This window comes from Cordyceps fumosorosea (genome assembly GCF_001636725.1).
Source record: "Cordyceps fumosorosea ARSEF 2679 chromosome Unknown scaffold_9, whole genome shotgun sequence".
Taxonomy (NCBI): Eukaryota; Fungi; Ascomycota; class Sordariomycetes; order Hypocreales; family Cordycipitaceae; genus Cordyceps; species Cordyceps fumosorosea.
In genome coordinates, this window is record NW_017387309.1 from 942,743 (window position 1) to 968,960 (window position 26,218).

Here is a 26,218-nt window from a genome sequence, read left to right on the forward strand (position 1 = left end):
TCCAACCGCCCTGCCACCGAAGTTTGTATTCATGCTCAAGAATATATTCCTGGACTCAGCAGAGGCCCATCTGTATATTCGTGGTATGTTCGAGGGCGAGGAATGCCGTTTATGTCGTCGAGGCCGCGCAGACATTGCAAATCCAGTTTCGATCTTTCACGTCTACCAGTGCTATCGGTTCCACGCAGTTGGAGTGATACAACCGCTTCGGGCAGGCCTGTCGTACATAGTCAGAGCACATAACTTTTGTATTATAAGCACAGTGAGTGACATACCTTGTTGGCGCATACCAGCAGCCGAGGACCTAGTACAGGAAGCTGGCATACGGGGCAACCCTTGCTGCTCTTACGCACACCGGCCCCTTTCGACGTTGCTGCGGCCTGCTCAACCCCTTCTGACAAGATGGTATTGTCGACATACATTTTTCGCAGCGCGCGGGCTTCTCTGATACAACCTTGAGCCTGCTTTATGACTTCGTCAGTTAGTAGGTCGCGCGCGAGCAGCACGCATACGTGCTTCCCATATTCGCGCATTCTCTCATCCTTTGCCACCAGCCATGCAGCTTTTTGCTGAACGAATCCTAACCAAGCGCGCGGCAAATATGCGTTTGCTGTGATATTCTGCTTAAGAATGTAGCCGTCCCATTCCCAGATATATTCTTTTTCTTGCGGCGTCACGTCGCTGAATTCAGCAATACCCTCGCGGTGCTTTTGGATAAGCCACGTCGAATCATGCTCTGGACTGGGCACCGGATCCCCAGCGCTCAATTCAGTTTTGCTGATTGGATGATACAGAGGCTGCAAAATTTTGGGAACCACAACGATGCCCTTCTTTGGTTGGGGTGGCTGAGGTGGTAATGTGGTCTTGCTAGCAGCGAGTATCGGTTGTCTGGGAATGGGGGACCTACAGGTCAATCTATTGATAGACGACCGTGCTGTTGGTGTTTTAAGCAAATCGTCATTTTCTCCCGCGACAAGGCGCTTCATAACCCACGATGTATTTCCACCGATGAATGTTTTCAGGTTGAATGGCCGAACCGTCGGCTGTACCTGAAAGTTTCTTGACGGTGATAGGAAGGTATCGGCACGACGATACTGAACACGAAATTGCGGCCCTTGACTTGTATTTTCGTATTGAAAGTCATAATTCGGGTGATACGTTTGTAGATGCATCTGTAGCTGCAGGCGAGTTTCGTGGTACGCACCACAGGCGACGCATCGATTGCAATCCAGCAGCACAGGCTGGTCCAAGGGTAGCAAGTAAGTCACCGGGCTTTCCACGGCCGCTATCCCTGTGTCTAGGCGTCGCTTGGGCTCCTTGCCGCGTGCTTGATCGCTCAAGACTTTGAGATTGTAATTTTTATTCTGCTCTCTTCGTCGTAGAGCCCGGGAAGGTGTTGCCGCGCCTTCACATTGCTCGTCATCACTGCCCGGAGGATCATGCAGAGGGTCACGAACCGCTGTGCTGCTGATGGCAGCGGGGTCAACTGCAGCGACTGGCGGCAATCTTTCATCGTGCACATCGGTACTCCGATCAATGGCAGTGATGGATGACACTGAATCTTTGTTCGGTCGCGTCGACGCGTTGAACCCAGACGACCAGCGCAGATCCACATCCATAATATACTCAGTCAGACTGTCGGATTTGTCCATTGACCCTTGAATCGATAGTACCAAGGGCTCTTTGAGTTTGCCAAAAATCTCGTGAAAGCGGCTCTTCAGAACAATCTTGCGATTGTCGCTAGGATTCGCGTCTTGCAGCGCTGACAAGGATCCAAGATCCTTGGCAGTCAGTGGAGGCCAAATACTGCCGTTCCTCTGCTCAAATTGAATGAGAAGCTCATATGTGTCGGCAAGATCATCACGAGCATCATCATCTCCGGGGACCAAAAATACATCACGTGGAAGTAGAAAGGGGGCTTCCATGTTTACTCTTGTGATGTGATGCGGTCCGGTAGGATTCTCAGAAGTGGTGAGATCGCAAGCTTGCTTATGACAGTAAAGGATATCACGCGCGCCGCTGGATGTATTGGTGACGGTAACGCGGCAATTTGCCTGGGTTGTAGTGAGGGCGCTGGGCGCAGTGCCGTCAAGACTGGTGGTCCGAAACCGAAGGGAATCCTTGTGACAGATCCTGCGGACCTCAATGCGAAGTGTCGAGGGCGTGTCGAACGTCTCTGGTGATACGATAGGGCGGTCAATGTTGAGCGAATCAGGAGTCGAGACGCGGCGTCGCTTGCGCGGCGGAGGAGCGGCTCGGCCATCACCCCGAAGCTGACTGGACACGATGTTACCCATTACCTCGGCAGGGCCTTGCCAATTTGTGATGCCCTGTAGCCAGTTGCGATGGAGAAAGGGCGCTTTCCGCTGATAGAAATTGTTCAGCATCATTGCGATACCACGGCGACTACCTGCTGTTGCGCTTCAGCCAGGCTTTAGCGTAGAACTCAATGATGATACGTGCTTGAAGACGTGGCAGCCGATAAGCGCCGAAATCAAAAGGAGACGCAGAACACTTCAAAGTGGTGGCAGTCGATGAAGGAATAAAGTAGATCCGACGCACGGCGGTCCAGAGTCCTGGTGCGGTGAGCCCGTTTGCTCGTTAAAGAACCCGCAATGGTCCAAAGCGCGTCTCTGAGCCGGAGAAAGATGCTGGCGGAGTGCGAAAGACAGCTGCGAGAGTCCCGGGGCAAAGATGTCGCGGACAAGACGGCACGCGCAGGCAGTATTGCGGTGGCTAGAACGCGAAGCTGGTAACCTCTAGATTAATGCTGAAGGCGTTGGTTAGCGAGAGAGGCTTCCAGCATACAGACAGGACAGAGTATCTGAGCACGAGACCAAAGCGGCTTAGCGGAGGCTGTCGTCTAACAACAATAATTAAGGGAGACTTGGCCTTCTACGTGTCGGCGGGTACGGCTACTTCGGCACTAACACTTATGGAAAGGGTCATTGTGTGCTCAGATGCAAACGAGGCTGCCTTACGCAAGCGTGCACCGACTTGTATTTTTGCCCTGTCCAAAGGCACCCCTCCGCCTGGTAGATACCAAAGTATGTACATACTACTAATGTGGTTAACAAACTACCTATAACTAACTAACTTATGTAATACCTACCTCCCGAGTATGTAACTAGGTGCTGATCTCACCAGGTTACTATTAAGGTTAGTAGTTGTTAGGACACGCGGTGACCCACTATCTCATGCAAGGCTGCAAGTAAATTCGTTTGGACTGGATCTTTTGATATGCTGGCCCCGCAGTGGCCTCTCATTGCATCACCAGCATCGCTCATTCCAACTCGAAAACTCCAATGCGCCACCAGCCACGACGTGTCCCTATCAACTTTGATTCGCAAACGACAAGCTCTTACCCATCATTAAGGCTCTATATTGGCCGACCGCACATTTGTCTTGTCGCATGTTCCAGAGGAACAGGCGCTGCTGCCCCTCAGCTCGCTGGACCGCGGGCTTCGTTAGAGCTGTACGGTCTTGTGCGCATCCGCTGCGCGCACCACCAGCTTCTGTACTCGAAGCTAATTAAGCCCTAAGCACAATACTAATTTCGATATTGCGCGCATTTTCTCTGCTTTCTCGAGCATAATGGCTCGCACACGCCGTGCAGCTCGCCCCTCCACTGAGCTCGCATCTCCGCGGCGGCAGAACCCGTCACGCACATCAAAAAGCCGAATAACGCAGCTCACGGAGCCTTCCACGAGCCCCGAACTATCTTCGGAAGACGAATTGACCGACATTCAGAGCTTGGGATATCCCGAGTCGGGCGCAGAGGATGCTCGTCTGGCCCAACGGCCAGACGAGTCTACAGCAGCATCAACTCTCCAAGCACGAGCAACACCAGTCCCAGCACAGCGCAGGACAACTCGGGCTAGAAAATACACAAGAAGCACGAATCTAGATTTATCAGGCGACGAAAAAGAAAACAAAGCATTCTCGAAACGCAAACGAACAATCAATGGGTCCAGTCGTCCAAGCCCGTCGGGGCGACCCCGACAGTCGCCCAGACAAGAACGAGAACCGATAGCATACTCGGGCATCACCCCCGATTGGAAGGATCCCAGGATTCCCATCGAATGTTGGTCAGACATCTTTTACTATGCGGCTTCCGATAGTCCCCCGGGCAGCCTCGCTACCAACTGGTTGCTTCAAGTCGCAACAAGCTGTCGGTTTTTCACTGAGCCGGCACTCGACACACTCTATCGCTGCCCGAAGATCCAACATATCTCAAAGGCCAAAAAGCTATTAAATCTTCTAGAGCTGCCCGTGGCTGAAACAAAACTCAATTATCGATCTAAAATCGAAACCTTGCATCTCAATATTCACGTTGTACCCGCTACCATCATGTACCGGCTTATCCATCCCCTTCCCCGACTCCGGGAGCTCATCATTTACACCGAATATGATCAGCCTCCATATCGAGGGCTGGAAAGAGGTATACGATGGCACTATCCCGCAGATATCTTCCAAGCACTCCTGCCGGGAGCGAAGAGCGTGACCGAAGCAACTTTGAAGCCGTACCATACACAGCTCAAGAGCTGGGAATGGAGCGGGCGCTTGATTGGAGGCTACGTCGATGGACTGAAGGACATTAGCCGCATACATGAGTTGCCATCTTTTGCAACCCTGACACGTGTGAGCTTTACGAACTTTCAAACACCATCCCTACTCAAGCGCCTGCCGAAAAATGACGAGGAGGCAGCACAATTTTTCAATGAAGACAATTCCCACATTGAATTGATCGCCGCATCGATAACAAAATTGCCAGCACTATCTCATCTTGTGTTCGAGTCATCAACCGTCATGAACGACCATATGCTTACTCTCCTACCAACTGGCTTGCTTCATCTCGAGCTCATCAACTGTTGGGAAATTCGCTCTTTTGACCTCGCAGCTTTCCTCCGTGACAAAGGTGGCGAGGTGCGCATTCTCAGCCTCCATCACAATCAATCACTTGACTTGGGGTTTCTGACTGATCTTGCTGATACATGCCCCAAGCTGCGCGAGCTAGACATGAACCTTTCTTACTACAAGCTTTACGATTCGGGGAATGACGCAGATCCCATGTACGACCAGGCTTTGCTGCCCGATCAAGTGCCTCGCTGGCCACCTAGCATTCGCGTCATCAACCTTGAACACATTCGTGACTGGTCCGTTGAAGCAGCTGAGATGTTCCTTCAGACCCTGATTAACAATGCGCATAATCTACCCAATCTGCGTCATCTCTCCGTCAAGACCATGCTAGACATCCCGTGGCAGTCTCGTGCTTCAATGCGCACTGCTTGGCGTGATAAGATGGAAAGGGTCTTTTTGCGGCCGTCTCCTCTACCACCGCAAGACTGTAAAACGCACCAATCCACAATCGTGGGACCAACCACATCATCCAAGAAGACTAGTCTAACGCCTACACCGCCCTCTCGTCGCAGCACCCGGATCGCCGAGCATGGGACTTCTTCCCGTGGGACACACCGATCGTCAATGCGCAATTCTCGGAATGCGAAGAGGCACAAGTCCTACAGAGACCCAAATACGGACGAAAGCGAACTCTCCGATTCGGAAAACTCCGAGCATGGTGTTAGCAGCAATGGCAGCGACGTTGCATCGTCGGATCCTTCTGTTCAGATACATGGCCTTTGCAAGACTGTAAATCTAGTATTCGACAATCAGAAGGTGCGTGAGCTGCAGTACGGCATGGAAGATTTTCAGACAGACAACGATGGGCTCGAGGATGATGAGTGGGACGGCGACTACGACTCTGATGACCCCGTCCTGCAGTTTTAGCATCCCTGCTTCCATGCAACGCGCCGCTGTTTTTGAAGGACGATCCTATGGGCACATTATTCAAGGCAGTGTAATTATTGTTACTTGGCGTAGCGATGCCGCATAAAATAAACTAGCTGGACTTAAAGTGCGGGAAGATGAAGACAGTAAAATGATGGATGGAGACTTATGAAAACAGGACGCTTGGGCAGTTTTGCATATTATCGATGCAATACTACCGGCAGACTCAACTCAAAAGCAAACTAAAAATTACAACGAAAGAACCCAATGGATCGCTTTCCCAGACGCCGCCTCCCTAGAGTTGTTCTGATCGAAACAAGAATACAAACGAAGTCGTACAGTGCATTCTTTGCGGCGCCTACTAGAACGCCGCACCGCCCATGCCCTCGCCCGCGAGGTTTTTCATGCTCTTCTCGCTCAGATCACTGCGCAGCTCCCAGGCGGCCGCATCTCTCTCCAGGCGTCCCCACATAGAGAGGCTCCTACGCAGGCGTTCCTGCTTGGCACGCAGCTCCTCACGAATCTTTTCTTCCTCGTCGCGCAGTTTACGGTAGTGCGGCTCCACGTCGCGCGAGACACCGAGTACCATTGGCAGCATGCTCGGATCCAACTTGCCACCGGGGATCAGCGGTGGCATCGTCGACATAAGACTTTGCGCGAGCGTTTGCCGAGGACCGCCACCATGCTGGGCAGCAGGTCCTGTCGGCGGGTTAAACGGGCGACCCTGCGTTGGTGCTGAGGCACCACCTTGTGCGCTGACAGACTGGCTGCGCGGACCTGTCGGGATCCCTGACGAGCCTATCGGTGTGGAATGGCCTGGTGAAGATATCGCACGGGAGGACGTCTGTGACCAGCCTCCACGGCTACCGCGCGGTTGGAACCCGCCACGCGCAGACGGCACATAACCGCGTGGGCCAGCGGGCGCATTTGTAGGGCTGGCTGTATCGGGAGCGCCACTTGATCGGGATGACGGAGAATCTAGTTGACCGCCTCCTGACCTTGGTCCACTGGGCATGATACGGAGGGCCGCAGGACCTCGCGGCGGCGATTTGATGCCCCCGGGGCCATCTCTTCCTGGCCCATCGGCGTAGCGGGGTGACTGGTCGTGAGACGTGTATGGTGAGCGGATTCGAGGCATGGGAGATGCCCTGCCAGAGGCTGGCTGTGAAGGAATCGCAGAGGAGACGCCCGAGTCTCTCAGCGGCGATGCTTGTCGATATGATAGATAGCGGTCGTCTCGTCGCCCTGGAGATCTTGATCGTGGTCTATAGCCGGAAGGAGTCGTCTTCCCTGAGGATCGATCGAGTCCGCCTCTACCGAAGGGTGAGCGTGAGCGTCTCCTAATAGCAAGTTAACATAAGGATCTCTCATAGCGTTCATGCGGTTCAGTATCGGGACTTGCCTGTCATCTCTGCGATCCAGGTCTCGGTCTCTATTTTCGCGGAGTCTGTCACGATCCCAATCTCTATCCCGGTCCATATCTCTGAGTCGATCCCTTCCTAAGTCGCGTCTTGGCGATCTTGGAGGCCTATCCCTTTCAAACCTCATGTCCCGAATCGGCGAGGCTCTTCGAGGAGGACTTCTCTGGGGCAAGGGCGATCGTCTTCCAGGCGGCGGCGACCTGTGCAGAGGTGACCTCCGCATCGGTGAGCGTGGCGGAAGGGACGTCCGTGACGCTAATGACGGTGGCGGCGACCTTGTTCGATCCCGTCTTCTGGGGCTATCGGGTCTGGCACGATCTCGAGAGCGATCGCGCCTGAACCCAATGCTCCTGGATCTACGGCGCGGGGCGTATCTTCCTGGCACATAGCTATCTGAGCCACCCGGGCCGCTTCCAGCTCCAGCACCACTACCCATGCCTGGGCTGCGCGGGCGTGGAGGAGGGCTGCGCGGTCTGGGGCTTCGAGGGGGGGCACGGTCACGAGAGCGCGCTGGGCTCCTAACTCGTCGGGGAGATCTGTCACGGGGAGTTGGACGCCATGATTCCCCCGCACCGTATCGAACAACTTCGCCGTCGTCGAATCTACAGTTGTTCCTCAGTCAGTTAAACTCAAGGGAACAGAGAGAGATCGCGCGCCCTTCAGTTAGCAGAAGGCTAACTGAACGACACGCTGAGAAAAAAAAAAGCGGTGCTAGTTAATATTGCATACCTTCGACTTCGATCTCTATCCCGGTCCATTTGGCTTTCTGCGCAAGTTGTGCGGTGTGTAAGTTAGAAAGGAGATGCAGGCCTTCTTCTTCTTTCCATGAAATTTGCAGTTCAGCCAGTTCACTCCGAGTGTTAGACAGTGCGCAGATGTGTTGGCACAGTGTGTCACACAGTATACTCTCTCAAGCAATCATCAACCAGTGCGCCAACCACCTACAATGAACCTCTGCCATAAATAAGGGGTTACCAGAACCAGGTCGATATGTATTCACAAGATATGCCATAAATCTTAAACTAGGTGCAAAGAGAAAGAGAAGTAGTACAAAATAAAAATGAAGGGAACCCAGAAACGTAAAACAGGTCCAGACTCTTCCCCCCCCCCCACATACGACCAAATCACGCGAGTGGTGAACCAGATCAATGACGTAAACTTATTGTGGCGACTTCTCATCCTCAGTCGTCTCTCCACGGGTATCAGCAACGCGTTCCATGATCCAGTGTTGTGTCTCCTCTGCATGTGCATGCATCATCTTGTTCAGCCCAACCATTTCGCTGCGGACGACGGTGCCAAAGCGACGTTTCTGCACCTTGCGTGTCAGCTCATAGTCTAACCAACAAGCGTGATCGCCAGCAACATAGACACGAGAATTGTCCCTATACCAGGATGAAAGCTCGGTGTCAATATCAGATTTGACGGGACGGAGACTGCCTGAAACAAAGTTGATGACGCCGGATATTCTGGCTTTGCAGTCTAAAACAAATTAGCAAACTACAACAAAGTTCGTCTGACGGAAATCAGGGGGTAAATACCTCTGTTAAGGAGAAGCACTTTAACTCCGAGGTATGCGTCTCCAACTCCCATCAAGAATATGTCCTCTGCATCGCTAAGTTGAAGGAAATTGTCCCACAGATAGCACATGAGAGACTGCATCTGTTCTTGGAGTGCCCGCTCCTTGAAGCCCGGGATAAAAGCTTCCATATCCTCTTCCTGAGATACGTAGGCCGGAACATTTACATCCATGACCGCGAATTTCTGCCCAACTGCCCAGTTGATGTACTGTGTGACGCCATCTATTACCCAGGAGTTGTGGCCGTCCAAAGATCCATCAATAACGTCGGGCTGCGCCAGCAGCTGTGGCGGATCGTGAATAATTACTAGCAGGCGTCTAGCATCCTGTAGATTTGGTGTAACCAGTACTTGATTTTCGAATGACTTGGATATTTGATCGCGCTGCACGTACAACGGTACCATATTATACTTGGCCTGTAAGGCTTGTTGTTGTGCGCTTCGAATGACATCGTGGAGACGGGTTCCATCAAGTGACTGCGTTTCTGGTACATTGACAACACCGGGGCGCATGCATTGCCAATATGGTGCTTGATGAGCCTGAACTTTGGCCAGAGTTCGCGCCGCTTCCTTGTTGATCATAGGAACCTTCATGCGAGGCGGCGGCTCGCCCATCAAAGTTCGCGCAACAGCCACTGCCGAGTTGGAAATAGCTTGCAAGTTATAGCCACCTTCGAGGCAGACAGCAACCTTTCCATCAGCCAAAGACATTAGCATATGCGTCATATGAGCGTAGCATGGTGGTGTGACGAAGCAACCGCCCAACTCATCTCCATCAGCAGCATCAAACCCAGCCGAAATGACAACCAGGTCAGGGTCAAACTCTTTTGCGATGGGCATGACGATCTTTTCGAAAGCGGCCATGTACTCCCCATCTCCCATGCCCTGATCGTGCCACCCAATGTTGATATTCTTGCCAAGACCTGGCCCAATGCCACAGTTTTCTATGCCGCCGTCGGGAACACTGGGATCGGGCGACTTTCCTGGATAGAAAGATCCATTTTGATATACATGGATGGAGATATAAAGAACGTTTGCGTCATTGTAGAAGATATTCTGAACGCCGTTCCCGTGGTGCACGTCCCAGTCCAAGATCAAAACTTTGCGGCAGACATCAGGATAGTCTTGCTGACAAACGCGCACGGCCACAGGTACGTTGTTGAAGAAGCAAAATCCCATAGCCTGGTCGTACTCTGCGTGGTGGCCGGGCGGCCGAATGACCGCAAATGCGTTCTTCACTTGCCCCTCAACAACATTTTTGCATGTGTCAATCGCGCCGCCAGCAGAGAGCAAAGCCGCCGGGTAAGACATACTACCAACATACAGTGACTCGCGACCTTGGTCAAACTGTCTGGTAAGTGTGCGAAGTTCAGCGGAGCTCAACTTATCAATGCCTTCAACCCATGTCAGGTGTTCGGCGGAATGGGCCAGGCAGATCTCGTCCCGCCGGGCTTGCCGCGCGGGAATCCGCCACATATACTTCGTAGGAGACTCCTTTATAATGCGAGGCAGTTCGGATTGCGGACCGGTATAAACAAGACCCATCTTCTTGAAGGCTTTGAAAATTTCGTGAATGCGCCTGGGATCTTCCGGGTGATGTGTGTTGGGGCTGAAGTCCGCATTCATGTGTAGCTTCATGCGGTCATCGTAGCAGCACCCGGTAGGAAGCAATCCGCGACGTCGGAGCGGCTCTAGAGACATAGGAGTCTCATCGGGATCACTCCCCGACTCGTAGTCGGCAGAATTTGACGGGGTTCCTTCGCCGTCGGCCCGAGTGCTAGCAGAACCATTCACAGGCTCGGCCTCCCCCATGGGGTGATCATCACCTTCCATATTGACTTCCACCTGTTCCATAGCCAATATCTTGGAAATTGGGAAAGGTACTATGCCAACTTGAAATGCGCCGTTTAAATGAACGGTTGCGGTGCCGCTGCGCTGTTAGCAAACTCATCCAAGTCAGCTTCCCTGTTGAATTCGGAGACTACTTCGTTAGTACTGTGTCCTTTGAATATATGACCAAAGATTCCCCCTTTTTTTTTGGCGAGCTGGTAAAAATACTGAGATTCGGAAATCACAGCAGTCATTACCATAACTCTGGGTTTTTGGTCGTAGGACCAAAACAAAGTTTTCTGGGATGGGTGTTCACCAAGTGCAGTCGTGGCGATAGCGTATCGATGAGCAGCACAAAACTCCAGAAACATAAGGGAAATTGTCGTATGCACATCTCCCCGCGGCTCCAAGTTGGGTTACCCGGCTTTCGGGGGGTCGTGACGGGGAGCAGAGGATAAGTCGGGCTGGTAGCATACATACCTACGTGAGAGGTTGCAGGGCGGCGCCGAGCGACAGCGGTCACAACCGGGCCGCGGCGGATGAGCAAAGAAGGATACGATAAAATAAAAAGAAACCTGGTATTCTAGCGACTTTTGGGGTTAAAGTGATGAGTCTTCAAGGCCGCTGTGGCTCGGCGCAAACGCCCAGGACAAGGCGTAACACGAGGGATGGAGTGGACTTGGAGGATTTCAGTGGTTGCGAGGTACGGGTCGTGGTGCTATGTACATATGTAATAACCAAGCCAACGTACCTACATAGTTGCATAGTGGGGACAGTGTGCTGGCATTCATCAGCCAGCCAACTCGCGAAGTTTAAGTAGGTAAATAGCACTACATAACTACCTATTATTGCTAGGTAGGTACAAGCACATAACTTAGAAGGATGACTTAGGTACAATGTATGCATATGTAGGTGCGACCCGGAAGTCTTGCCACAAAATAATATTGTTTCAAGAGGGAGCGATGAAGATGGGCAGCTATCAATTTACACGGAAGCTAGAGACAACAGCTTCGAGCCGAATACCATTTTACCTATTAGATTCTCCGCGCCAATAACTTTAATAAGACCTACATACATATCTAGCTGGGGTGGCGCACTTTGAGAAATGTTCACCACGTGTGACGGTATCAATCGGACAGACACCAGAACGAACACCTTTCTCAAATTCCCTAATCTGCATTGGAAGACTCACCATGGATTTTGCTTTTGAGGCATTTGCCTTCATGTGACTAAGGCGAGCGATTGCGGTGCGCAAAAAGCACAGGAGCGTTGGAGTCGCCTGGGCTATTAGACAGTTAATGTATACTGGGGCGGTGCATGCTCGCTTTGCTGGTTGAGAGGCACTGTCATCGTTTCCTACTAGACGTTTTCGTTTCGCTGCTTTACAGACAAGCACAACACCAAAAGCTCAGCTGCATTCATAATGATCTATGCCTGTAGCACGGCGGTATATCCATGTACGTCAAACACGCTGTGCAATTCCTCCTCTAGATATTCTCCATCATCTCCCCGTGGAGAATGGCGCGAGAATTGTTGCACAGCTGGTACACCAGGCGGGAGTGTGCCGTCTACCCTTCCATCTTGTTCAAAATCCATTCGTCGCACGTCTCGCTCGTCGTCAAAGTCCAGTATACCGCCTTCGCAGTCCCCTGGAATAATAGGCAAGTTATCTACTAGCTGTCGCTCTTCAAGCACGCATCGAATGACTCCCTGAAGCGACTCCTGATCGAAAGTAAAGGTTGGGCGCTCTAGACGAATTTCGGCAATGAGACGTTTTCGTGTGTAGCTGTAGATATTCTCGAAGTAGTGCATCAGCTCCTCAGGGCCTAACTTAGCATAGGTCTTGACAATTCGCGCCCATTTGCTCTGATCGTTCCACGTGGTTTTGAGGGAATGTTCTCTGCCGACTTTCTCCATGAGCGGAGCGGGGTTGTGCGACTGTAATATTGTTTAGCCAACTGCATCAAATCATTGATGCTCTCTAAGATGGACTTACCAGTTGGTAAGTAGGGTCCAATCGGGGGCAGATGTAGTGCAGAATAACATCCTTCATTGTCTCGTGCAGATCAAGCAGCTCCATTAGCTCCGCAGTCGAGTACCGGCGCATTTGGCTCACCCTCACATCCAGCACGAAAGGTATAGGATGCCCGATCTGAGGGCGTGTCCATTCGCCATGAAAATACGTGCCATAGAGCCACCATCGATAAAACGCGCGCCGAAATCTTGGAAGCTCTTGAGCACGCAATGTTCTGCAAGCCTCTGGGTAGTAGAACCATCGCATCTGTGGAAATAGCTGCTCCCATCGACGGACCACCCGGCACATGCGCAAGACAGGCCGTAAGTCATCCTCGGTCAGTACCGCAACGCTTCTAGTCGCCGCGCCTGCTACCTTGCGAATTGTAGTGCTTGGCTTGTTCGATTCTGCAGAGTAGTTGGCACCATAATTTATGCACCCAGGCTGCGGTCCGATCGTATGACCGGTATCGTCGGGGAAGCGCTTGAATAGGACCGTGCGAGGCTGGTAGTAGGGGCAACAGTCAATATCATCCGCTGCTGCCGTGTAGACTTGGAGCAGCTCCTCGAACGGACTGAAATCCCTTGATAAGGTTTCAAGGAGAATCGCTGTTTTGTTCCTGTTGAACATGCCATTTAAGCTCTTGCAAGCAAGGGAGAAATTGAAGATAGAGTCGATGTCCAAATGCGAAGAAATTTCCAACAAAATCTCAACGGGGCAGTGGACAAGGCCCCTGAGTGGATTGGTCTGCGAATTCATGGCTGTGGTGATACCAAACCAGTTGAAGAAGCACTATCTCCTGTACGACAGAAGTGCAGAACGGTAAGAATAGTCTTCACACAGAAGTCCGTCCACCTCTGTGAGTAAAATGTTGGCTAACTCAGACCCCTTGCTCTTCAAGTTGAGATGGATACACTCTATGTATATTCGTTAGATAGCAACGATTGCGGTTAGTTATCTTGAAGGTCTCACCTTGGCAACCTGGAATTTGACGCAACTTTTGAGAGCAAGGCTGAAGTATGAGTCAACTCTGGGAAAGGGTGTACCGCCTCTTCCAAAAATCCAAGAAGCACAGCTTCAAGAGAAAAGTACGAGGCGAATGCCTCGTAGAAACTTGAGAGAAAGCTAACGCCCAGGAGGAATCTCAACTCCTAAAGATCCCCCTCTTCCACTTCTGTAAATGTAGGACGGGTGATGGCGGCACTAGTTTATAGTCTGAACACCCCGGCGTTGGGGCTATAGACAGAGAGGGGGATGTCGCACGCCATTGCGCGGTGGGTGGTTTCGGTTCGCGATTCTGATTCTGACATCGCTTCTGGCGGTGCTAGAGAATGGATGATGTAAATTACTCTTGCAAGTCTTCGTGGATGGAGGAAAGGTTGGCTGCGGAGCCTGCTGAAGCTGCACACGTCTCAACCATGCCAGGCACGCGGTTGCATGGGTTACTAAGTCAGTAGTCATCAACTGCTGGCTTTTTGCCGGTTGATGCATAACAGTGGCCATCGCGTTGTACGCTCAGCTCTGGAAGCTGCAAGAGACTTGACCTTTGTAATAGACATCGATACAACACTTCACATTAAGAAAAATTGATAAAATAAAGTACCTGTGCAGTTGGCATCTAAAAACCTAGCAATCCGTAAAGAACTTTTTTCTTTTGAATTAAGAATAAAACGCCAACGCTGCAAATGAAGACCTAACGGGGTGTTTATGCGAACAGCTTCCTCTTGTCTAATTCATCGCCGGGTATTTGCTGCTTGCCTCCATTTGTTCGTAAACCAAGATCCGCCTTTCGCGACAGTCTACCTACAGTCTGCTCAGCTCTGGCATTGTGACGGCTAGCCTTGGATCGACGTAGATCGGCGCGGATCTGGTTGGGCGAGATAAACTGCTTGTTCTCGTAGATGACAGGCCCACCAAAGGAGCCCTCTTGTATGACAATTGGAGTAAGGACAAACCGGGGGCCAATCTCGACGAGGTTGATCTCGAGACTACTACCGGTCGCGGCGAGCTTCTTACTCTTCTTCTTGGCATCCTTGTTCTCACTCTCGGCATCCAGGAGAGAACCTTCAGTTTCGCTAATTTGGTAGTTGCGAATCCAGATCTTTCCGTCGACAATACTGAATCCCATAACGTGGTCAATGAAAGGCTTGGATTTTCTGGTTCCCTCAGGAACACCAAAGGCGTGAAAGAATAGTTCTTTAACCACTTTGAGGTGCGGTTCGGAGTCGAAGGCAGCATCGAAGGAGAGAAGGGGTCGCGAGCCCTTCAAGCAGTTGCCAGTGAAATGCAGTTCCTCCATAGTGTGCACTGCATCAAACCCATTAGTTTACCTGCAGTTCGTCATAGAACATGGCTCCACTCACAGTTTTGTAGATGAAACTTGACGGTAGGTCCATTGGGGACCTTACTAAGCCAGACATAAAGATCCTGTCCTTTGCGGGCCTCGAAGAAGAGAACATTGTTGCAGTTGTACAGCTCGGCAAGCTCGTTGAGCTCATTGAGACGCGACTTGGAATCGAATTTCGCATCTTTTCGGCCGTGGGGAAGCATAGAGGCAATATCGTTTAACAGATGACGGTGTCTGTGTAAGGTCTTGTGAGCCAGCGTCCGTTGCGCAAAGTGTTTCGCATGGGTAAGAAAAGGTTACCTGTAGGTGACGCCGCGAGACGACAAGATTAAAACTCGCTGCTTGATTTTTCTAGAGCCAGATAAAGGAGCATCTTGCTTCTGGGCGCTACTCTTGAAAAGTGATTTATAGACGGCGGCCATTGTATCTTGCGTGCTGTCCGATCGACAACTTTCAAATCAAATGGCTGTGATCAAAAAAGTCTTGGACGGTTTAGCTGGCTACCAAAAATTTTGGGCGGAGTAAGACTTTCTCCGACCGATAAGAGTTTCCTTATCAAAGGCAGTGGGGCCAGCGGCGAGCTACCCCTAGCCTCGAAGCGCCAAGCAGGCACCACCTCCTCGTTGCCCCTCTATCGTCGCCTGGCTGGGACCTCTAAAACAAGGTTGCTCGCAGGCATGCGATTGAAAAGCCGCCCCCCTATGAAAGACATCGGGAAATGATCAACTCCGTTGCCTTGTTAGCTTCGTGACCAGATGTAATCGCATGTATTTAGCATTAGGGGTTTCATTTAGCTACAAACGGCTAAGTAGCAATCGTCAAACGTATCAGAACTTGACAATCGTCATAAAACAAAGGAAAGCCAAAGTGACTGCGCCACCTACTTCAACAATTCGAAATCATCGTGGCCGCATTCCCCTGTGAACGCGTCAACATCTACATATACGCGCAATATTGTGAGCGCACCGCGGCGCGCGGCGTTCCGGTATCTAGCACAAGATATCGTTCGGGCTGTGTATCGAATCAGCAACACTTGCCACCCTTCGAGGCATCATCATCCGCAGGCTTGCTCAAAGAGATGTTCGTTCCGGCACCAATGGTAGCCTGGGCACCATCACCGCCGTCAAGGGCCTTGCTGGAAACGATGCGGTAGATTTCTATAGAAATGCGCGTTAGCTTGTAGATACCAATGGCAGGAGAGTCAAAGGTCGGGCGAACCAGTAAGAATGTTTTGGAAAGCAAGCTCAACATTGCTAGCATCGAGGGCAGAAGTCTCAATGAAGGAGAGATGATTTTCGCCTGAAGAAAATGGTCAGCTGGGCAAAGACTGACTAGGGAAAGCTCTTTAGGAGCTGCTGGTACAACATACTAGCAAACGCCTTCGCTTCTTCGGTAGGAACCGCTCTCAGATGCCGCAAATCACTCTTGTTACCAACAAGCATAATGACAATGTTGGCGTCGGCGTGGTCACGCAGCTCCTTCAACCACCTCGTGACATTCTCGTAGGTCTGGTGCTTGCTGATGTCGTAGACAAGAAGCGCACCGACGGCGCCGCGATAGTAGGCGGAGGTAATGGCACGGTATCGTTCCTGACCAGCAGTATCCCAAATTTGTGCCTTGATTGTCTTGGAGTCGACCTGGATGGATCGCGTCGCAAATTCGACGCCGATAGTGGATTTCGAGTCGAGGTTGAACTCGTTGCGAGTGAATCGGCTAAGAAGGTTGGATTTACCAACGCCAGAGTCTCCGATCAAAACGACTACAAGCCAACGTGTTAGTTTCGATGCGCCAAGGCGGGATTATTACAGCCGGAACCTGCGAAATTGAATCAGGGGAACAGAGGCGGTTAGGCGAACCTTTGAAGAGGAACTGGTGCAATGGCAAGGTCAGTACAGGCCACCAAAGAGGCAACAAGGTGACGAATCAGAATATGGGATGTAGGTGTACATACATCGTATTCGTCATTAGCCATGGCTGCGGTATTGTAGCGAGTAGGGGCGGATGTGTCTGCAGGCGGTTGCGGTGGCGTTGTGTGGATGTGGAGGAGAGAAAGTCGCGGCTTTACAAAGGTACAGTAGGAGGTCTGGTGCCAGATGGGGCTGCCGATGTTGCCGCGCTAACTTTGGAGGGATGAGGTGAGGGTTGGAGGGGCAAAGGGGCAAAGAGGCAGCAACGTCGCCGAATAAGAGGTACTTATTAGATACCTCCTAGGTGGGTACATACGCTGGTGCCTTCATATACCTCCTAGTTACGGTACTTCACAGAGGAAATGGCGTCCTAATAAGCTGCGCGTGGCACCAGCGCCAACAAAGCAACGCTTATTAGTCACGTACGACCTTTAGTATACAATAGTCCTTGCCTTTAGCAATCCGGCAAAAGGAGTCAATACAACAAGGAGTCGATACATACGACCACGAGCGAGCTTACATATTGATGTGGGCCGTGGCAGACAGAATGTGCTACCTGGACTTGTTTATTCTGTTGACTGCCTTAATGCCATTCTCGCCTTAGCTATCGCAGCGCTTGAGGAGTGCGCATCTGCAAGATTTCAAGGATGAGGACGTGCTGTTAGTATCCGTCCCGAAACACGTAAGATGCTGTCTTGCTTTATTAGAAAGCCTCGTAGCCTCAGGTCTGAAGTCTCTGTCACCTTCACTCGCCATACTTAGTACGCAGCACAAGGTCAGCCCCTCGCAGTAATAAGCTCTAGGATCCCCGATGTTAGATATATACTCAGGTAAGGAGTGAGTGGGATACGGCTCAGCCACCGAGATACGTACCTGCTGGTAAACCACAAGTCTAATATATCTCAATTTGGCGCGCAGCCCGTGACCGTCGTTGCGAGTTTGTTGCCGCCCACCAGTAGATCCCAAGCACCGACCTCCCCCCTTCCACCCACTGCAGCCGCTCATGCAGCCGTCAGAATTCTTGCACACAGCATGTCACAGTGACAATGCATGTCACCCAGAAATCCTATTAATCACAAGCGACTGCACCTTGCTAGCTCTCAGCACCATACCCTGAACGATTCAAGCTTTCTCCGTTTACACCTACGTCAGCACAGTACTTCTCGCCAGCTTCAAACCAGCGTCCGCCTGTACTCGTTTGCATGCGAACTCGGTTGCTTCGAAGCCCGCAGCGCAATTCCGACCAACATTACTCGAGTTATGCGAACAGGAAACGGGAGACTCCATACTTCGGCATCATTTATGTGCATCGCAGCGCTACCGCCGTCAACAGAAACTACTGGAGCTATATCGCACCGTATAGTCGACCGCGCTCCCCCAAGACGTGCAGGACGTGCATTAGCCTGAAGCTATGGATATCGACGATAATGAATCTATTGCTTCTACTGTCGAGAACGACGTTGGATCAGATTTTGAATGGCCAGTGAAACAGATCCTCGCTGAAGGGCTGGTTGCAGGCGAGACCAAGTTTCTTGTGGAGTGGGAAAATTTTCCTCTCAGCGAAGCATCATGGGAGCCAAAAGAGAATATCCAAGAAGGTCTGTTGCAAGACTGGGCTCAAGTCAAGCAAAGGCAAGAAAATGGTGAAATACCCAGCTTCCATATTGATGCGTGGCGCATCGCCCTCATCTCAGTTATCCGTGAACGATACGCTCGTCATAGAGAGCGAAATCTCGAACGGCGGCACCGCGGCTTAGATACCGTGCTTTACGGCAAGACATTGAGTCAGGTAATCGCAGAAATAAATGTCACGCCTAGTGACCAACCCAGGATTACAGGGCACAATACTCGCCAGCCAGTCCCTGCCCTCGCACCACAGCCTGTTTTGCAGAGCACTAAAGTTTCCGGTCGGCGCCCCCATCGTTCATCAATCGATGAGTTATTTTCGGATTCTAGCTCGGAGATGGAAGCCGGCGTGTCTTCCGCAGTCCATGACCCTACTGATGAGGTGGGTGTGACGATGCCGAAGCAAAACGCAGACTCAGTATGCGTGGAAGATGTGGTGGTCGAAGATATCACCCAGCAAGCAGAGAATTCACAACAAATTTTTGCAGACATTGCTATAGGATCGTCCGGGGATATACCATCCAAAGGCATCATTGTCAGCCACGGGTCAAATATGTTGATGGTAGGCCACGTGCCTGATACTGAGTCTGACCTGGGGAGCGACGCCATGGAAATTGGCAATGGCAGTGGAAAAACGTCACCGATCGCAAATTCTTCTCCGGCAGTATCTGATGATCTCCGGAGTTTTTCAAGCAATTGTTTAAGAAGCGAGACTCCCTCTACAAGTGAGGGCTGTGAAGTTTCTTCGAAAGCGACCAGAGCAGCAGCGACAACATCACTGCAGCGTGAGGATCCGGAAAATGTCAAAGAACAAGACGAAAAAGATCTTAAACCTTTTCTAGCAGCATGGCCCAACAAAAACGAAACGCGAGTCTTCCTCTCGCTGACGCCAGCGCTCAAAGACATATCCAGCAGTCAGGCTGAGTCTAGTCTTTTTGTACCTGACCGCCCTCATGGACAACTTTCATCAAGCTCGAATTCAAAGACAAGGTCTTTAATTAGATCAAAGTCTGAGTCTAACGAAGGAGAAGATGGAAGGGAACGAGGCAGTAATCGCCAAAGCCTGCCAAAAACCTGTGTGATTGGGTCCATCGCGCTGGAGTGCTTGTTCGAGGTCTCTTCACGGACATTAGACGCACAAATGACCTTGTTTGAGACGTTTTTGGGACTCGATATTCTTAATTTCTCCCATGTATGCACTGCTCAAGACTTTCTTCGACAGTTTCGTGCAACCGAACTCAGTTCCGGCGACTGCTTCCTAGGAACGGCCTGTTCAGTTCTTCAGTCAAATAAACTGGAAACGATAGTGGAATATCTACACTCGTCTTCTTTTGGCCTATTGTGCCACCATTATGGGTTTTGCATTGTTATTTACCCAAACATATCTGCTGACTGGCAGCTGAGTCCGCTCCTCCCAACATCAGCGTCACCAGAAGGTCATTTGCTAAGGTATCTGGCGTTTACGCCCGCATCTAATTTTCGAGACAGCGATATGTCGTTAGAATACAGTCCTTCTTATGCCTCGGGCATTGAACTTTTTGACAAACAGCTCTACCAAAGACTGCTGCCGACCAACCACCCGCGAGACAGAACCCAACCGACCACTGACAGCTTTTTCTTGATATTCCCGCCGTCAGCAAAACCAGAAGAAGATCTCCTGTGCCGATGGTTGAGATTGTTCAATAGAAATTGCGATGTTCGCTCCTGTGCTGTGCCAGGACACTGGGCGAAGTTTAGCAAAGGGGCCAGAGGTGCAGTGATTCTACACCAAGACTGCATTCAATTACTACACCGCTTGCCTCACTTTTCAAAGCTACTGCATAGTAGGAATGAACATTACAACTTTTGGATCTTCCGACTACCCTTTTGTTCGTCTTTTTCAGAGCCACAGGACATGGATCAGTATATGGATCAAGTTAGCAGCGCTTTGGACTGGGCATTTCCACCTGGCCTTGCAGTTATGGCCACGCCAAGCTTTTTTGTTTCGCAGCCCATTCAAGCGTACAACTTGCTGAAGTGGGTTTGGAAAAATTTCTCGGCTGAGGCTGCAGTACGCTATCATGGTACGGTTGTCGTCTGTCATGACATAGACAGCTGGTTGCTCTCCTTGATGTCAGAAAAGAAAGATGCCAGTCTGGGTGTGCAAGAGTCCAAGCAAATTCTTGAGGTACGATCGAAAACTTATATGTTGATGAAGATGTTATTGCTGGAAGACGATGAGATAATATCATCTCCAGTCGTACAGGCACCTGTTTTCATTGACGGCAACGATGAGCAAAGTCTTGTCAACTGGTTCGGATGGTGGACTGCATCCCAAGTCGACAAATCTCGAAAGTTTAGCGTGATTTGCTCAGACAACGATGATGTTACAAGACTATCAAGATATATTGAGCGGTCCAGCTTGCGTAGCAAGTTTTTAAAGGCCGAACGGTTCCGTGACATGACGTCGAATGCGGAGCGTATGTGCCACAAGCTGGTGCCAAGCGATACGCTGGAGTATCTCAGCATGTTCATTACGGGTGTGAGTAACGAAACGAACGCGAGTTCGTGGAGTCCTCTCTCAATCTGTCCATGGCCAATCCACCAGCACGAGGGATCATCACAGTGCGGTGATGCGAGTCTGTGGGTGGACTTTTTCGCAGAACACCTCAGTCGATTGATCAGCGGGAAGGCGGCTTCCATCAGAGAGAAAAATACTCAAGTGGGGTTTTCTACATGCCCGATGACGCTCATGGTCGATCCGATACGCATGATGTGCCACTTGCACATCCTTGGGTGGCCTTTCTGCGACCCATGGAGCTACACCGAAAACCGTGGGGAAACACTGAGCTACTTATATGGGACTATCGTCTCCGAGATGTGGTGCGCCAGTCACAAATAATATCCGAGTCAGATCTGTTGCCCCTCCAGAGAAATCTCATCGCTGAAGTGACCAAGAAGTACGCCAAGATAAATCTCCCGCTTGGTAAGGTCTGGGCAGGTGGTTTCAAGGCGTCCAAAATGTACTCGCATCCGTTAGACATTACCCTTGACTGGATGAAGGCAGCGGCAACCAGCGTTAAGAGCTGGCTTCCCTTAAACCACGAGCACATGTTGAATCGCGGATGGAGTCTTGTCCGCAACAGGAGCTTGCCATCCTTGTCCCACTCTACCACATGGCCGCGGTACGCGGCTTCTGATACCGCAGAGGCGTTGGCTAATGATGCCCCAGAGGAAGCCATTCGTATTTTGTTCGATCCGCCAAACGCAAGCCTACCTAAGTCTACGCCACGCAACAACAGTTTATACCAGTGGGCAATGGCTGAGCGCGTCCAGAGGGGGTCGCAATATACATATGTGCCAACATTAGAGTGGTACGAAGAGCAACAAAAATTGGGTCAAGGGTTTGAGCATATTCGCGTTTTGTCGTGGAGGTCATTTTTTGAACACTATAAGATTGCCGATCCAGAGAAGTAGTATCAGACGGTTTGTCCCGTGTCAACTCTTGTAGTTGGCTCTTGTAGTTATTGAACTGCTGCGGCCACAAAATATGTACCCTAAGATTAGAATACTCAGAACATTTTATGTTCAGTGTAGTAAAATGCAATGTTTTCCTTGTTTTCCCTACCCAATATATTTTAGAAGACTTCAGGATAGCACTCGGTTAAATGCTGACAAATTCGCTGGATATCATTACATAGATCACTTACATTTAGCTGTTCGCCTATCTCGTCGAGGCGGGGAAGCTTCTTGTACTGAGCAGCACGCCTTTGATTCGACGAATGTTGTCCCTCGCCTTTCGGACCTCGTCATCCGGCTCATTCTTAGATCCCGCTGTTGCTATCATCCCGTAGGTACCAGGTGTAAAGTCCATCTGCGGGAAAATCATGCGGTCCAGTTCTTCCCGAAAGTGCTCAACCTGAGCCTTGATATCCTCAAAATCGCCACTTTGCGAGACGACGCCATCGCGGAGGCTCGAAACGCACTTAGTCAACTTAGTCACACCCGTAGCATGTTGCAGCGATACTGATTGCCTTGCCTCCGGGTGCTTTGCATTCTCAGGCACGCTGGCTACCGCATCACTGAAGGAGGTTTGCGTGCCAATATCTCGGTGAAACATTTCCGCGGGGTCTTCGTCGTCTTCCTCGTCATTGACCATAGCTGTAGTAGTGGATGCAAGTGGGCTAGTAACCGGCGCAGCATGCTTGGGGGGCGGTACGACGGAAACCGTACGTTCGAGTTGGTTCACAAGCTCTTCGAGGCGACTCGCCGTTGTAACGTGCAGCTCCTGACGCGCGTTGTTGAGGTTCTCAACCATGGGCTCGACCACGTATTTGCTTACTCCGTATATGAGCGTTGAAAGCCCCACGAATCCGTAAACCGTATTGAAAAGACCCTGCGTAGTGACGAGCGGTGGTGGGCGCTGCGGTTTGGCAAGGAACTCGGGGTATGTGACGATCGGAGCTCGTTCAGCGGCGGCGGATGTAGGTTTATATGGTACGGGAGAAGAAGCGTCGTCCTCATTCTTTGTAGCCTAGGTGAGCAACAACAAGTTAGTTGAGAGCTTCGTGACGCTTCCAGGTGTCCAGTCTTACGATCGCGTGAGCATTGCCCAGTAGCTCTTGAATATGGACATCCTCCACGCCCTTTGCCTTCAAAAAAGCCACTTTCTTGTCCTGCGGTTCATTCTTGACCTTCTCGTCGTCTAAAAAGCGTCGCGCAATTGCCAGTTTGTCATCTGCGCTAGGATTCCCGGCATCGCCACCGGCATCGGTGCTCGCTGCTTGTGTTGCCGCGGCACCTGGCGAAGCTACGGAGGTTGATTGGGGTGCCCGTTGCCACGAGGGGATGCCGTCATCGCCCGAGTTACCCATTGCGTAAGTTATTTTTTGCGGTTTGTACTCTTGATGGTGGAAAGAACTCTGTGATGTGATGCCTTGTGAAGGAACCGAACAATCAATATTCTGTGAGATCGCTGGTGCATGATGCCGAGGCAAAGCTATAGTGGGGCGCTACAATTCATCATTGCATGGGGGGAAAGGCTTGTAACTCAGTTAGGTCGTGCCATCGCAACCAGGGAATGATTGTGTTAATAACCCTTACTTCAAACTTCTGGTTCTGCTATAGGCCGATACCCATTCACGCTCAAAAAAACGTCATGCAGAGATATGGTTCATTATATATATGCAATAAACTCTACGAAGCTGAAAGACTCGCTTTTACATATTCACAAAGCTATGGGGTAAGTAGGCGCGTTTGCCATGAATAATCATTCCAGTTTAACCAAGCCAGGTGTGTCAAAGTATATCTCCTAAAGCTGCAAAGCATAGGGCCAGTGTGTTGTTCTCCTCATTCCAACTCTGGTTGGCTGATTCTGGCCTAGATCTCGGCCGATCACAGACCCAAGACGACCCCACGATGGAAGCGTGAGAAAATGAAGAGGGCTGGGTCTGCTCTCCGTAAAGCTGTGGGAAGGGTGATAAAGGAGTAATTGGATATTTACTAACCCATTCTCCCATCTATATGCTCAACAAGATTGAAGCCTACGGTTGTTGTGAAGTGGTGAGATGGCATTGCGAAGTGCCTATCTATGTAAGATATCGAAGGCCAGTCGTGAATGGAGCGACGCATCACTGGTTCATGTCTTTGAGTGGCGCAGCATCAGAAAAAAAGGTACATGCGAAAGCCAGGACGGCTAAACTTCGGATGAGCCTCATAGGTAGTGGCCCCGCAGAACTACTTATTTATCTGCCTAACTACAATATTTTTTCATGTATCGCCCTGCGGATGACAAAACACCAAGGAGCCAAAGATAGATTGGTATGTACACAGCATCGTTTATTCGCTGGCCGCCGACAGCGGCACAGTGCCGACTCTCCTACCTAGTTTTGTCGCACAGAAAGAGGCCGCTAGATAATTTTACAATGTGCGTTCAGCTTTGACTGCCCTTCGCGTGCTGCTGTTACAATCAAAAGACTTTTTGAGTCATTTCCAACACACGAATAGGCACTACCTAGGTATGTACTAATGCTGTTTCCGTTTGCTGCTGCAACATCAACTGCGCTGGTACTGCTGGTGCTAGGGGCGAGCAGTGTGGCGCGACGCATCAATCAACGCTCGCGGGAGGTCGGTGTCGGTTAATATCAAGTGAACTGGGTTGGCTGCTGGTACCGTCGGCGCTTGGGAACAACAAACACCAAAACCTGTCTTGCCTGCGCTCCCACATCAACCCCGTCCTCCACCCACAAACAGGCAGCTCCTAGCATCAAAGCAGGTGTTCACCATACCTACCACCAGTTTCGCATTAACGGCTTACAAGCTGTGAATTTAGCGCACTGCATCGCCACCCTCACACATCCGTTCACTCATCCACATCTCGCCCGTTATGGCGTCTCGCCCCAAACGCTCAGCCGCTACCAAGGCGACTGAAAACATCTCAGTGCAATCGAAATGGGCTGACAATGAAAGGGTTGACAACAGTCCCGTTCCATTCCGCCGCTCAGGACGCTCCGCTGTATACCGCGACGCGCCTTCATCCCCAGAGTCAGCTAGCATGCCATCCCGGTCCCGTCAGTCGGCCCGTGCAGGCCGCCGCTCTGAGCAGTTCGATGGCGGCGAAATCGTCACCGGCAAGCGTAACCGTGGTGCCAAGAAGAGCTATGTTGTCGATTCCAGTCCCGAAGAGGATGAAGAGGACGAGTTGGAGGATGAAGTGGAGGTCGATCTTGACGAGGACGCCGAAGGCGAGGATGAGGTGGACATGGATGCCGAGGGCGAGGATCTTGACGCCGATGGCGATGTCGATATGGATGCAGCGCCGCCTCCACGTCGCAACAAGGTAACCAGCATCAAGGTGTCGCGCTCCGCTAAGCCTCGTACTACTGCCAGAGCAGCCGCGTCTCGCATTGTCGCAGGCGACGACGATGACGATGACGATGACGACGAGCTTAGTGAGCCAGATAGTGACTTGGGAGATGCGACCATGGGCCTGGGAGATGAGAATATGGCCGACGAGGATGCCGAAGGAGAGGAGATTGAGGTTGCCGGAGATGGTGAGGAGGACGAGGAAGAGGACGAAGAGGACGAGGACGAGGACGAGGAGCAGGACGAAGAAGAGGATGCCGAGGGCGAAGCAGATATCCAAGAGCTGGAAAGCGATGATGATGGCAGCCGCGCTGGCACACCAGACCTCGCAAAAATGACCAAGCGCCAGAGAGCCCGCTTTGATGAGCAGCCGCAAGAATACATGAAGCTGTCGGACGGTGCGTGCCGAGACACCGATGATGCATACGCAAAGCTAATCATATTTACTGCAGAGGTACAAGCAAAAAAGGTTTTCACGGCAGAAGAACTGTCTATGCGCCGCCAGGAAATGGCCCGCCGTCGGCGAAATCTGAGCGAGAAGCGTAATGAAGAGGTCAAGGTACGTCGCGCAACATGCGAATACGATGCAACTGGGTTCTAATCACGACATCAACAGATGGAGACCATCAACAAACTACTAAAGAAACAGGCGCCAAAGACGAGCAAAAAGGGCGCCCGTGGTAACTCACTTGAGGCCGATGCTAAGCCGGCCGCAACTCTGATTCGATGGGTGAGTAACAAGGGAGGCAGTAAGATTGCCGTGCCCGAGGAGATCATGGGGGGCCCGATGGGCAATGTGTTCGGGCTGGCGAGCAAGGGTAGCAACGGAACTAGGATGGTGGAAGAGGTGGCGTAAAGCGCCATCATA

General features: G+C 51.2%; 10 protein-coding genes across 10 annotated transcripts; 3 read left to right on the forward strand and 7 right to left on the reverse strand.

Annotated features, from left to right (window-relative positions):
• Positions 1-109: 109 nt before the first annotated feature.
• Positions 110-2,390, reverse strand: ISF_04475 (Zinc finger domain-containing protein, PHD-finger; the record flags this gene model as incomplete). Its single annotated transcript, XM_018848081.1, has 3 exons — positions 110-217; positions 276-707; positions 1,458-2,390. 3 exons carry the CDS (start codon positions 2,388-2,390, stop codon positions 110-112), a joined length of 1,473 nt encoding a protein of 490 aa, XP_018705037.1.
• A 1,960-nt stretch (positions 2,391-4,350) lies between these two features.
• Positions 4,351-5,787, forward strand: ISF_04476 (hypothetical protein; the record flags this gene model as incomplete). Its single annotated transcript, XM_018848082.1, has 1 exon — positions 4,351-5,787. The coding sequence occupies one exon, from the start codon at positions 4,351-4,353 to the stop codon at positions 5,785-5,787; it is 1,437 nt and encodes a 478-aa protein (XP_018705038.1).
• Positions 5,788-6,148: 361 nt separating this feature from the next.
• ISF_04477 (hypothetical protein) lies at positions 6,149-6,925 on the reverse strand (the record flags this gene model as incomplete). Its single annotated transcript, XM_018848083.1, has 1 exon — positions 6,149-6,925. One exon carries the CDS (start codon positions 6,923-6,925, stop codon positions 6,149-6,151), a length of 777 nt encoding a protein of 258 aa, XP_018705039.1.
• A 408-nt stretch (positions 6,926-7,333) lies between these two features.
• ISF_04478 (hypothetical protein) lies at positions 7,334-7,597 on the forward strand (the record flags this gene model as incomplete). The annotated part of the gene is made up of 1 exon (XM_018848084.1): positions 7,334-7,597. One exon carries the CDS (start codon positions 7,334-7,336, stop codon positions 7,595-7,597), a length of 264 nt encoding a protein of 87 aa, XP_018705040.1.
• Positions 7,598-8,367: 770 nt separating this feature from the next.
• On the reverse strand, positions 8,368-10,616 carry ISF_04479 (histone deacetylase; the record flags this gene model as incomplete). The annotated part of the gene is made up of 2 exons (XM_018848085.1): positions 8,368-8,687; positions 8,747-10,616. The coding sequence occupies 2 exons, from the start codon at positions 10,614-10,616 to the stop codon at positions 8,368-8,370; spliced, it is 2,190 nt and encodes a 729-aa protein (XP_018705041.1).
• A 1,425-nt stretch (positions 10,617-12,041) lies between these two features.
• ISF_04480 (hypothetical protein) lies at positions 12,042-13,257 on the reverse strand (the record flags this gene model as incomplete). The annotated part of the gene is made up of 2 exons (XM_018848086.1): positions 12,042-12,551; positions 12,610-13,257. The coding sequence occupies 2 exons, from the start codon at positions 13,255-13,257 to the stop codon at positions 12,042-12,044; spliced, it is 1,158 nt and encodes a 385-aa protein (XP_018705042.1).
• Positions 13,258-14,332: 1,075 nt separating this feature from the next.
• On the reverse strand, positions 14,333-15,396 carry ISF_04481 (brix domain-containing protein 2; the record flags this gene model as incomplete). The annotated part of the gene is made up of 3 exons (XM_018848087.1): positions 14,333-14,934; positions 14,991-15,208; positions 15,275-15,396. 3 exons carry the CDS (start codon positions 15,394-15,396, stop codon positions 14,333-14,335), a joined length of 942 nt encoding a protein of 313 aa, XP_018705043.1.
• A 601-nt stretch (positions 15,397-15,997) lies between these two features.
• On the reverse strand, positions 15,998-16,946 carry ISF_04482 (Small GTPase superfamily, Rab type; the record flags this gene model as incomplete). Its single annotated transcript, XM_018848088.1, has 5 exons — positions 15,998-16,131; positions 16,193-16,273; positions 16,344-16,733; positions 16,831-16,843; positions 16,926-16,946. The coding sequence occupies 5 exons, from the start codon at positions 16,944-16,946 to the stop codon at positions 15,998-16,000; spliced, it is 639 nt and encodes a 212-aa protein (XP_018705044.1).
• A 5,264-nt stretch (positions 16,947-22,210) lies between these two features.
• Positions 22,211-23,360, reverse strand: ISF_04483 (peroxin Pex14/17-Penicillium chrysogenum; the record flags this gene model as incomplete). Its single annotated transcript, XM_018848089.1, has 2 exons — positions 22,211-23,020; positions 23,082-23,360. 2 exons carry the CDS (start codon positions 23,358-23,360, stop codon positions 22,211-22,213), a joined length of 1,089 nt encoding a protein of 362 aa, XP_018705045.1.
• Positions 23,361-24,871: 1,511 nt separating this feature from the next.
• ISF_04484 (hypothetical protein) lies at positions 24,872-26,206 on the forward strand (the record flags this gene model as incomplete). Its single annotated transcript, XM_018848090.1, has 2 exons — positions 24,872-25,909; positions 25,967-26,206. 2 exons carry the CDS (start codon positions 24,872-24,874, stop codon positions 26,204-26,206), a joined length of 1,278 nt encoding a protein of 425 aa, XP_018705046.1.
• Between the last annotated feature and the right edge of the window lie 12 nt (positions 26,207-26,218).